Here is a 12,291-nt window from a genome sequence, read left to right on the forward strand (position 1 = left end):
AACACTCATCTACATAAATAAAACAAGCCTTTAAAAACAACACAAAAGATGACAGAGGCATGGTTTTTAAACATTATTATTGGGAGCAGAGCTGGAGGGAGAACGCAATGGTTAAGAGCACTGGCTGCTCTTCCAGAGGATCCTGGTTTGATTTCTGACACCTACGTTGCAGCTCACAGCCATCTGTAACTCCAGTTCCCAGGGTCCTAAGCCCCTTGTGGCCTCCTGGGGCACCAAACATGCATGCAAAACTCCTATGAATAGCAATAAGATATTTAAAAACTAAATAAAGCCAATGAAAATTATTGTTATCATGTTTTAGGCTGAGCATATGTAGTTATATTGGTAATGTCTTTTACTATAAAAAACCATTTTATAAAAACAGCCAATGTTCTTAGGAAACACCCGCATTTGCTTAGACAGGTGAGACGTGACTAAGGTATTGACACACAGTAATAAATGCTTAGTTTTGAGTGGTTTAGCTTCCTGAGCCTCAGTTTCTCTATATGCAAGCATGCTGGTGACACAATAGACTTTGTCCTCTTGTGTACAGGGTCCTGGGTTCCCTTTCTCCCTCTCCTCTGCACCTCTCTCTTCTCTAGCACACACACACACACACACACACGCAAGAACACACACACACACATGCATGCGTGTACACACACTGACAGCCATGGGTCACTAGTGCCCCCCAGAATACTCGAAGTGGTTCTTGGTGCTCTGGAAGTCTGTCTGGCTGAGGCCCTTCAGCGTTTTCCTGTGTTTCTCAGGGGTAAATGGAGCCAACATGAGAGCTCACACCTGTAACTGCAGCACACAGGATCCTGAGGGGTGGGGTCACTGGGTTGTTCAGGCCAGCCTGGGTTATGTAGCTTGATCTTGTGTCAGAAAGAACAACAAAATCATCTAAGGCCCAGGCTGATATTGTAAAGGCTGTCCTCGACTGTCACCTCTTATGGGTAAGGGACAGGATGAGTTTTTGCATGAGCTTAATAGTATTCTTCATGGACTCTCCCACGGCGATTGGTGTCAGCGTCCCTCCTTTCCCTGGCGTCTCCATCACTGTGCAACTGTGGGCGGTGGAGCCTTCCTGTCTTGGGAAGGTATTTTCTTCAAGAAAACTGTCCCTGGTCCTGAGCGTGACTCTAATCTCTGAACCGGCTTCAGTTCACAGTCTATGTGTCTGAACTGGAGTGGCCCGATCTCCACCGGCTGTGGTCTCAACTTGTGCAACTGGAAGCCTGGACCAGGCCAGTGGGCCTGTCAAGTTGTTGACGTGAACCTGCGAGGCTGTTCTATTCCGGTTTTGCATGGTGCATGGAACCTGCTTCTGCAGAGCCTGCCTTAAGCTGTCGGGTGGTACAAGCCTGGAGCCGCCCAGACTTGGCGTGGCCAGGGGCGTGGCTAGAGATGCTGGGGCGGGACCTGTTCAGAAACAGGGCGGGACCGGCTCGGGCCTACTGGGGGGCGGGACAGAAGCGAGGCGGAGCAGGAAGGGGCAGCGGCCCTGCCCGGCTTCCGCGTCATTGCCCTTAAAGCACCTGCCCGCCTGTCGCGGCCACGACGTTGCCGTAAGAGCTCGAGATTCGGCTCCATGGACACGTTATGGACGACGTCCGGCGCTCGGCGGGGTGAGTGCTAGCGGGTGGAACGGGTGCTGTGCTACGTTGGGTCGAGCTCCGGGAGGGTCGTGCGCGGGCAGTGTCTCCATCGCTGGTCGCTGGGACCCCGCTGAGTTCACTCTGGTGCGTGGAGCGGGGTGTCTTGGGGCATCCGGCGCGCTCGGGGCTCTAGCCAGGATCTCCTCGCGTCACCGGGCCCGGTAGCCAACCAGAGTCACCCAGCAACTTTTTTCCCCGTGGGTCACCCCGGAAACTTGTCCTTCCCGGAATGGAACTCTGTCCCTGAGCCGAAGTATGAAACTCGGGGACGAAGGCGGTGGCCACAACGGGGAAGCCCCTGGGTCCCCTGCGCACTTCCAGCCCCAGTTTCCTTCTGAGAGCCCCGCCCCTGCCTCCTGGGTCCCTTGGGTTGGCGTGGAACAGAACGGGGTTTGGGGGTGGAGTCAGACCAAGTTCAAATGTTTGTATCACAAACTCGGAGCTGATGACCTTGAGTAAATTCTTACTGCCTGTGCCTCGGTCTCCCTCTTATAAAAATAACTTCTTGCTGAGAGCTCTTGAGAGCACAGTCTGGGCTGACACGTGAGAACGGCTTTGAATAGTGTCTTCTCTAATAGTGTCAGTTCATGTTGCCTCATCCTGTGGAAGAGAGGCTGAAAGAGACCTATATTGGGCATTCCTTGCCCCTAACCCTGTCGTCTGGTCAATAGGAGCTGTGTTGGACACATTCCAAGAATGTGAAATATGAGCGACCCCTGTGGAACCGAGCCTGTCCAAGAAACCAGCCCCACCATGAGTCTGTGGAGTCTTGAGGACAGACACAGCTGCCAGGGTCGACCTCAGCCAGACCAGGATCCTGTGGCTAAAGAGGCCTCTGCTTCCGAACTGCAGATGAAGGTGGACTTTTTCCGTAAACTGGGGTACTCGTCCTCTGAGATCCACAGCGTCCTGCAGAAGCTGGGAGTCCACGCAGACACCAACACGGTGCTGGGGGAGCTGGTGAAGCATGGTTCAGCTACTGAACGAGAGTGTCAGGCTTCGACAGACCCCTGCCCCCAGCTCCCTCTGGTGCCCCGGGGTGGAAGCACCCCCAAGCCTTCCACTCTAGAACCCTCCTCACTCCCCGAGGAGGACAAAGAAGGCAGTGACCTGAGACCGGTGGTCATCGATGGGAGTAATGTAGCCATGAGGTATGTGCGGAGAAGACCTGCGGAATAGTGTCTGCGGCTCTTCCCTTGGGAAGGGAGCTTGGCTTTTCTCGTGGACTGGTGAAGGAATACAAAAGCTGTCTGTGAGATCCCACCATGTGCCAGAAGGACCCCATAAGCCTTAGAGACTTCCTCGGGGGGTGTTTCTTGACTGCTATAAGAAGGAAAACAGCTCAAACCCTTACTTCTTGATAAGTGAGAAGCAAAGATTCAAACACAGCCTTCTTTTCCCAGAGTATATCTTGTGCCATGGTCTATCCTTGCCTATGGCGTGAAGCAGGACAGTACAGGGGATTAACCCATGGGCTCAAGAGCTTTCTGGGAGCCAGTCACTTAGCCAATCGGGCCATTTCTTCACTCTCTTGTCCCACTCAGGTGGTCCCTGTGGGGAGAAAATGCATAGAACGTGCAGAGTTGGGAGTACTCAGTGGACAGGTGTTATTCTGTGGCTTGAGTCCTCTGGGATCTCCTTGTCCTGGACTCGAGCTCCCACAGAAGGAAGGCTTATTATTCAGAGCTTCCTAGCCCTAACCAGCTGTGACCTCTTGGTTGGATATGGCTCTTCAGATGCCTGTGCAGAGGTGCTCCGGGCTCAGGTGTGCTGTAGTGGGAATCTATACTAGCTGAAGCCGATTGGGCTGGACTGATCTCTGGGGGTTCCCAGATCTCTTGTCGCCTTTGCATATCTCTCAGGGAATGGGGTGGGGTGGAGGCAGAATGTGAGCCAGGCTGCCTTTGACCTTAAGGAGCCCTGACTTCTCCCTTCTATCCAGGCCACACCCTCCAGCCCTGCTTTCTCCCAGTTCCCTGCTGGTGAGTCAGGACTGGGTGGATCTGTACAAGGAAAAGTTCCTGTTGGCAGGGACCAGGGGAGACCCCAGCAAAAGAACAGGAAGAGGGGACGGCTCCTTCTAGATGCCCTGAGGGCTCTCTCAAGAGTACTGCCCAACTTGTTATGATGTCAGCCTCCCCACCTGGCATCTGGTCCTACCTACTCCCAGCCCAGCTGGGTCAAATGAGCTGTCCAGCTGGTCCTGGCCCTACTTAGCTGGTACACGGAGGCAGCCCTTCTCTACCACCTTTGGGTCTGTCGTCACATCTTTAAAATGAGCCGATCCTGGGCTGGAAGGCTGAGAAATGCTGGCTTCCATGCCAGAGGGCAGCAGGTCCACCTGGTTACTTTCAGAATCTGGAGTTCTCTCTGAGGTCCTGAGCTAGGGTAGAATTTAGAAGGGGTCTAACTTCCCCTGAGAGTCCCAGGCTGGGTGTTATGAGTCTTGTGGGCAGCCATGTGCTCTGTGTATTTGTATTCTGGGCAGGAGAAGGAGGGGCCTGGACAGGAGGAGGGGCGGTAGTGGGGGGGTGGGGGGTTGGGGAGAGCTGACACCAAAGAGACAGACAGCCACTGTCTGCCCGCCTGCCTATCTGCTGGGGGTTTCTGAGCTGGGGTGGCCACGTAGGGGAATTCCAGTCTCACACTTCCTGTCTCAGCAGCTGCTTGGTTCCTACCCTGCTGCTCCCCACACACACAAGGGCAGGCCAGCTAGCCCCCACCATATGCAAATCGTGGGGAAATTCACCTCTGTTTCCTTCTAAGGGAATTTTCCTCCACTAGTTAGGCCCAGCCCAGGCAGTGCTCTTCACCTGGGTAGGTTAGCCCTGCCTTGTCCTAGGGCAGGAATGGGAGTTTTCCACAGTCATAGCCCAGCAGGCTGGGGGCCCTGAACTGTGGGCCAGCAGGACTCTGTGGGTGGGAGGAAGTTGGTTTTCCTAGGCCAACCAAGCTTCCTGCATTGCAGTGAGTGGAATGAGTTGTCCAGGCATTCTGGGCCTCAGGCCTCAAGGGCTCTCCCTGCCAAGAATAGGGCTCTGACTACCTGCTGAGGAAACATCCTGGTGCCAGCTCTGCTGAGAGCTGACTTGTCCCCAGCCAGGGTTTTAAATGCCCGCAGGCAGTATACAGCCTAAGCACCCTGGCATCTGAGCCTCAAGCTTGACTCCGCTGGCCTGGGAAGGTCCTGGGAGTCCACATGTGGACACTACACACTCAGAGCAGTGAGCCATGGGGCAGCACTGGGCACTGTGAAGCCCCAGACTGGGGCCTGCCCTGGCAGGTGCAGGAGGGCTTCTCAGAAGTTTTGATATGTCATTTGGCTTCCAGAAAGAAGAGCAAGAATTGGCTGCAAATCGCTCATCATTTCTCTGGCTGTGGGGATGCTTCTTCTTCTTCTTCCTCCTCTCCATATGCAAAACACACATCATTGATAATTGAGTTCAGAAGCTGCTTTTCTCCCTCAGAAACTTTGGGTCTTCTGTAAGGGATAGCACTCAATTCAGTAGCCCCACACCCTGGTTCAGTTTTCACCACTTAGCACCCACCAGGGAACTTGCACAAGTGGCGGAGTCATCCTTTCTAGACAGAGTGATGGTCAGGGTGGACTCTATGCCTTTCCCAGCCATTTGTTGCTATTGGTACCTAAGCAACAATAAGGTAGTTCTGATCACTGGCTACTGTGTGATCCTAGTGACTAAGTTACCCTCTCTGGACCATTGGAACAAAGCAGAAGGGGGTATGAATGGCAATGTACTTGTGGTGGCTCGCTGATGACTCAATGTAGAGCACAGAGTGGCACAGGTTTGCAGCTCCTGGTGAATGTTAACTGAGTCTGAGCAAGCTGCCTGGGACCAAGAGGGTGTGAGTGCTCCCTTGGGATGGACTTTGTTTCCTCCGCAATTCAGAAACCTCTAGACCTTGGAGCCTCACTCCGAGATAGTCTCCATGCCTCCAGCTGCCCCACTTCCCACTCTGTGTTCTCTTGGGGCTCCAGCTATCACTCCCCCAAAGCCACCCACAGGATGCGGTCTGCCCATGGACTTGCCTCTTTTGCGTAACATGGATTCTGTTTTATTTGCCAAATATGAGTCTGAGTTGCTCACTCCGGGGCTAACAAGAGGCAGGGCTTGCTGGGGAGGGAGCCCAAGCTCCAGTTCTCCTTCAGCACTTCCAGAAAATCCACCTTGCCAGGGTCTTTGGCCTCAAGCCTTAGGGAAGTTAGTCATCCCCCCCCCCCCCCAGGGGTAAAAGAGCTTGTCTACAAAAGCTGTCCACCAAGCTTGTGGGCAGAGACACAGACCAGGGCAAGCAGCAAAGCTGCTTCCGAGGAAAGCCATGTTTAGATAGAATAAGGACAAGGCTTTATGCCCCAGCCCTCCTGTGAGCAAGCAGAGTTCCCCAGCAATTTCCTGCCCATCTTTCTGGCAGGGGTCACGCCCTCCCTGGGGCGGAGGTATGGGGGGTAGGGAGGGGCAGGGCAGTCTTTCAGGGAACCAGCCTTTTGAGAGGAAAAGAGATGGCCTTTCACTTTCACACTGAAAAGTTTCTGGCTCTGTTATCTCCTGACCCCTTGTAGAAGGATGATTCCCCGTGCCCCTGAGACCTTATGCACAGACTGAACGTTAATCTGAAACAGTCTGGTTTCTCCTGCTTAACATGGCTGGTACCTCCCTCCCACCCCCACCCCCACCCCCACCTCCCTTGCTAGTGCCTTCTTGCTATGTAGTGTTGAGAGAAAGAGGTGACTCAGCCTGCATGTGCACATCCATGTCCCCGTGGTCCCTGCAGCTTGGGTGGGGCAGGATCCCCAAGTCTCCCATCACTTTTCCCCACCCCCAGGTATGTTGCAAATGGTTCGACCCTCCCCCTCTACGTGGTGAGCCAGTGTGGCTAGATTCCTGGGTGGATCCACACTTTTAGATGATGGAATCTTAGGGAAAGTCCCTTCCAGGAGCTGGCCATCAGGCACTGTGGGAACCTGCCCAGGGACAAGGCCTTAGGCCTTTCTGGCAGAGGGCCATGGGCCGAGTCCTACAGTTGCCCAGCAAGGCCAAGCAGGGCTAGATCATGGCTCACCTCTTACTTCTGCACTAGCCTGGCTGACTACAGACTGGCTACTCTGTGAGCTAACCTTTCCCTCCTCTGCCAGCCATGGGAACAAGGAAGTCTTTTCTTGCCGGGGCATTCTGCTGGCTGTGAACTGGTTTCTGGAGCGGGGCCATACAGACATCACTGTGTTTGTTCCATCTTGGAGGAAGGAACAGCCTCGACCAGATGTGCCCATCACAGGTATGTGTGCCCTTTGGAAGTGGGATAGCCTCACTGTACCAGGGACCCTAGTGCTTCCCAAAAGGGTCCTTAAATAGGGCCAGCACCTTCTAAACTGTAGCAAGAACCAGCCTGTCTTTTTCCAATTCCTGTTGCTTTCCGCAGCCCAGTTCAGGCAGGAATGGCTGGAAGTCACCTTGTGTCTCTTCAGGATGTCTTCCTCATCCTATTAGAGGGGGGTGTCCCTCCTTCAACATCCCCAGTGGCAGAGGGGCAGTGTAAGTTCATGATTGAGACTGTGGGTGCTGGCAGGGTGAGAGGCTTGGCCCTAAGTGACATAGGTGAGGACCTTAAGCCATTAGCTATGGGCTCTTCATCTGTGAAATGGGGCAGGGTGGAGGTAGCATCCTTCAAACACTGCTGAAGGAGCAGTTGAGAATTGTACAGAAGTGCTTAACCCAGTGCAATGTGAATGTCCAGTGCAGTGTGAATGCCCAGCGCAGTGTGAATGCCCAGCACAGTGTGAATGCCCAGCACAGTGTGAATGCCCAGTGCAGTGTGAATGCCCAGCAAAGTGTGAATGTTCAACATAGTGTGAATGCCCAGGGCAGTGCGAATGCCCAGGGCAGTGCGAATGCTCAGCACAGTATAAATGAATGCCCAGAGCAGTGTGAATGCCCAGTGTAGTGTGACTGCTCAGCATAGTGTGGATGCCCAGCACAGTGTGAATGCCCAGGGCAGTATGAATGCTTAGTGCAGTGTGAATGCCCAGCTCAGTGTAAATGCTCAGTGCAGTGTGAATGCCCAGGGCAGTGCGAATACCCAGCACAGTGTGAATGCTCAGTGCAGTGTGAATGCCTAGTGCAGTGTGGATGTCCAGCGCAGTGTGAATGTCCAGTGCAGTGTGGATGCCCAGCGCAGTGTGGATGCAGTGTGAATGCCCAGCGCAGTGTGAATGCTCAGCACAGTGTAGATGCTCAGTGCAGTGTGGATGCTCAGTGCAGTGTGAATACCCAGTGCAGTGTGAATGCTCAGTCCAGTGTGGATGCAGTGTGGGTGCCCAGCTGCAGCCATTGTTCTCATGAAAGCCCCCACCTTGAGGAGGAGGGAGTGACAAGAGGCAGCTTTTTAAGTCTGCAAATCTGGGCCAGGCTAGGGGCTTCTGGGCCTCTTCTGAACAGAGCTGGGAGTGTTGTTTTGAGTATACAGGGGACAGGGCCAAGACACTTTTTCCTGGCCCCCTGTGGTACAGGCAAGGCACACAAGCCAGAGGGGAAGCAGGAAGAGCCACTCTCAGTCGCACTCTTGCTGAATGTGATGGACCTGCGCAGAGATGCACTTGGTTTCCATGCAGCTGGTTTCCATCCTCTTGAAACTGGTGTGAACCGCCTCTAACCCTGCCACTATGAGCCATGGCACTCTGAGGGTCTATCTCAGGGTCTCCGTGGGCCTTGACCTGCAGCCCTATTCATCCCCCAGAGCAGCACATTCTGCGGGAACTAGAGAAAAAGAAGATCCTGGTGTTCACGCCGTCCAGGCGGGTCGGCGGCAAGCGTGTGGTGTGCTATGACGACCGCTTCATTGTGAAGCTGGCCTTCGAATCTGATGGAGTGGTGGTCTCCAATGACACGTATCGGGACCTCCAAGGCGAGAGGCAGGAGTGGAAGCGGTTCATCGAGGAGCGGCTACTCATGTACTCCTTTGTCAATGACAAGTACGTTACTGCTGGGGACTGGCTCTGCTGGGCCCACAGGCTGGGCTGCAGCTTTCGGGGTGACATGGGTTGCCGAGAGCAGGCTAGGGACAGTGAAACTGTTTGATAGCAGGCTTGGGACTTGAAGCTAGCTTGAGACAGAACCAATACGTTCCTAGGATGGCTCTCTCAAGTAGGTCTATAGCAACACACATCCCAAGATGCTCTTAGCCTTCCTGAGAGCCTGATAGCTCCCAGCCTAGGGAATGCCCTGAAGGTGACCCTGGGCTATACCCTCTAGACTGAGGGATCCCCTCCTTCTCTGAGGTGACCCAACTGCAAACTCAGAAGACTTTTGGGGCATCCTGCAGACAAGCATCTTGGGAACTGGCTATGTAGCCTTTCCTTGGTCCCTCTTCATGACTTTTATCTCCTGAGACCTCCTTTTGCCTGCCACAGGTTCATGCCCCCTGACGACCCTTTAGGACGGCATGGGCCTAGCCTGGACAACTTCCTTCGTAAGAAACCACTGCCTTCTGAACACCGGAAGCAGCCATGCCCCTATGGTGAGACCCAGCTCTGTCCTCAACAGCCGCCTTTTACCCTACCTTTCCTCTTGCCTGTCCCAGCCCACCTATGCCTGCTTGTGGCTTCCCTGTGGGGACCACCTGTTCTAGACCACCTAAATCCCAAGCCTGTGCCTCTTTTTCCCTCTGGCCAAATTTAGAGACCTTCTCTGTTCTTGCAGGGAGAAAATGTACGTATGGGATCAAGTGCCGATTCTTCCACCCTGAGCGGCCAAGCCGCCCCCAGCGCTCTGTGGCCGATGAGCTCCGAGCCAACGCCCTCCTCTCACCCCCCAGGACTCCAGTCAAGGACAAAAGTAGCCAGAGGTGTTCCCCTGCCTCTCAGCCCAGCTCTGTGTCCCTAGAGGCTGAACCAGGCAGCCCAGATGGGAAAAAACTGGGTGCCAGGTCATCCCCAGGCCCCCACCAAGAAGGCTCAACACAGACCTGTGCTACAGCCAGCAGGAGCCTCCCTATGAGTGGGAGCAGCTTCGGGCCCACAGAGTGGCTCCCACACACCCTGGACTCACTCCCATACACCTCCCAGGAGTGTCTTGATTCAGGCATTGGCTCCCTGGAGAGCCAGATGTCAGAATTATGGGGTTTGCGAGGAAGCAGCCCTGGGGAGTCAGGCCCCTCTCGGGGCCCTTATGTTGGTTATCATAGCTATGGGTCCAAGCTCCCAGCAGCACCTCCCTTTTCTCCCTTTAGACAAGCCATGGGTGCTGGCCACTTCAGTGTCCCCACCGACTATGTGCCCCCACCACCCACCTACCCAGCCAGAGAGTACTGGTCTGAACCATATCCATTGCCTCCACCCACTCCAGTCCTTCAGGAGACCCAGAGACCCAGCCCAGGGGCCAGTGGGGGCCCCTGGGGCAGGGTGAGCGACCTGGCCAAAGAAAGGGCTGGTGTGTACACAAAGCTGTGCGGTGTCTTTCCCCCACACCTCGTAGAAGCTGTGATGGGACGCTTCCCACAGCTCCTGGACCCCCAGCAGCTGGCCGCTGAGATCCTTTCTTACAAGTCCCAGCAGCTCAATGAGTAATCCAGAAGGTGGCTCAAGGGGCTATCAGGCATCACAGATCGGTACCCAGCCCCTGGCCTACCCTGGAAGCTGGACAGAGGGACAAGTGGAACAGGCAAGGGAATCCTCAAACCAAAGATACCATAGGATTGGTTCTGGCCCTGTGGCACCTCTATCCCACATGGGTCAGAAACGATCACCCTGTTGATACACATTGTATCTCTGTCATTTAAGGAGACGCTGCCAGTCAGGCCGTCCATCCGTGGCTGATGCCCAAACCCTCTTTTTTTTTCTCAGAGGGCAGGGTGGGAGGCCTGGGGGAGCAGAGGCCTGAACTGGACCCCACCCTCCACCCTGTCCCTGGGATGCCGGCACCACCGGCTAGTTAGGCACCATGTGCCTGCCCTCTGAGGCCCCCCTCAAGCCAATGCAGCCTCATTCCTGTTCACAGGGCATGAGGCTTCATGTTAGTAAGCAAGATGCTTCTTATTACCCACCCGCCCACTCTGTACCCCCCCAACTAGGGCTCCAAGGCCCTGTTTCCACACCTTCCCCTTCCCCATGGGTGGAAGGACATATGTATGCTGAGTACAGATACAAGATTTAAATATTCTAAATGAAAAAAAAAATTGACAAAATAAAGGCTGTTGCCAGTCGCTTTAAGAGGTAGTTGTCCTTACTGGGCTTGGTGGGTAGAGCTGCTCTGGGGTGACAGGCGGCCAGTAAGGCAGATGCCACTCTTTGTCCTAAGAAAGGAGGATTCCCAGAAGCAGTTGGTCCCTTGGAGCTGAGCCTGAATAGGAGGTGAGGTGGCCCTGGACACAGCAGGTGACAGCTGCAAGAAGCAGAAGTGTAACTGCACAGAGCCCTGTGGCTTCAGCCAGGGTTGGGGGCGGGATAGAGCTGTTCCCCTTTTCTCTGCTGACAAGAATTGAGGGTAGGAAACAGGGAAACAGACTCAATCAAGGCCATAGGAGGTGGGGTGATCCAAGTAGGGAGGGAGCCCTTGGGTGCTACACTCAGGCTCCTCCCAGATCTGCTGTGTGTTCAAAGAACCAGGGTTTGCAGAACAGGGTAAGGGAGGGCTGGGGTAGCGGCAGCAGCAGAAAAGCCCTACCACCGACTACCAGCTGGAGCAAGGGACTATCCCTCCCAGGTCTCAGTTTCCTCATCTATGAAATGGAGAAACTAATGGCAGCTACCTTACAGGCTTGTCATGAGGGTTCAGTGAGATAATACATGCTAGGCATGTGACCTGCCTCCCGCCACACAGGAACTGCTCATTAAAAGGCTTCCATAACCGTGACTCCTGTAGGCGGCCTCACAGGACTGACCCCATCTGCCACGTCAAACTGTTCATCAACCCCAGACAAGCCCAGGCAAGATGATACCTTCCTCCCTCCTCTTAGCTCCAACTTCAAAAATATGAACATGAGTATTAAATATTTTAAATGAAAGGCTGAGCTAGTACACAATTCCCAAGCAAATATCAGCCAAGGAAAAGGGGAGAAAATTACAGCTTTAACAATCCCTACCTTTGAACAATTCCTGATTTGTACTTAGTGGTTGGTGTAGCTTAGAGTGTATTTTCTGCTTTAAAAACGACTTCAGTACAGACCAGCTGTAAAGGTCTGAAAGAAAAAGTCACTCCAGGGCTCCTCCCCACCAGTTCCACCCAACTGTTCCCTGACCACCCTTCCAGAAGTTCCTGCTTAAGGCAGGGGTCAGGGTCCCCTGGCATGCGTGAGCTGGAAGCTTCCCTTCCACAGGCATTAAAGGTCTCTATCCCATGCTTGCTTCTCTCAGCCTCCTTCAGAGCTTTTACCAGCATAAGGAGAGATGGCAATGCCTTACTTACACTTAACAACAGAACTGCATTGTCCAGGGCTCTGGGAATGTAGCCAATCATGCACTGAGTTCAATACTCAGTACCTAGTGTTGGAGCACACACCTGTCACCCCAGCATCTGGGAAGAAAGATGCACGGGAGGGCCAGAAGTTCAAGGTCATCTCTGGTTACAAAGCAAGTTCCAGGCCAGCCTGGCTTGCATGAGACTCTGTCTCAAACACATGA

The 12,291-nt window shown here is 54.0% G+C and overlaps 1 protein-coding gene across 1 annotated transcript; it reads left to right on the forward strand.

Moving 5' to 3' along the window:
• Positions 1 to 1,070: 1,070 nt before the first annotated feature.
• Zc3h12a (zinc finger CCCH-type containing 12A) lies at positions 1,071 to 10,872 on the forward strand. Its single transcript, XM_034501797.2, has 6 exons — positions 1,071 to 1,631; positions 2,333 to 2,812; positions 6,814 to 6,953; positions 8,412 to 8,646; positions 9,085 to 9,191; positions 9,374 to 10,872. Exons 2-6 carry the CDS (start codon positions 2,367 to 2,369, stop codon positions 10,237 to 10,239), a joined length of 1,794 nt encoding a protein of 597 aa, XP_034357688.1. The 5' UTR covers positions 1,071 to 1,631; positions 2,333 to 2,366; the 3' UTR covers positions 10,240 to 10,872.
• Positions 10,873 to 12,291: the final 1,419 nt, after the last annotated feature.

This window comes from Arvicanthis niloticus, chromosome 5, assembly GCF_011762505.2.
Source record: "Arvicanthis niloticus isolate mArvNil1 chromosome 5, mArvNil1.pat.X, whole genome shotgun sequence".
In the NCBI taxonomy this organism is placed as follows: domain Eukaryota; kingdom Metazoa; phylum Chordata; class Mammalia; order Rodentia; family Muridae; genus Arvicanthis; species Arvicanthis niloticus.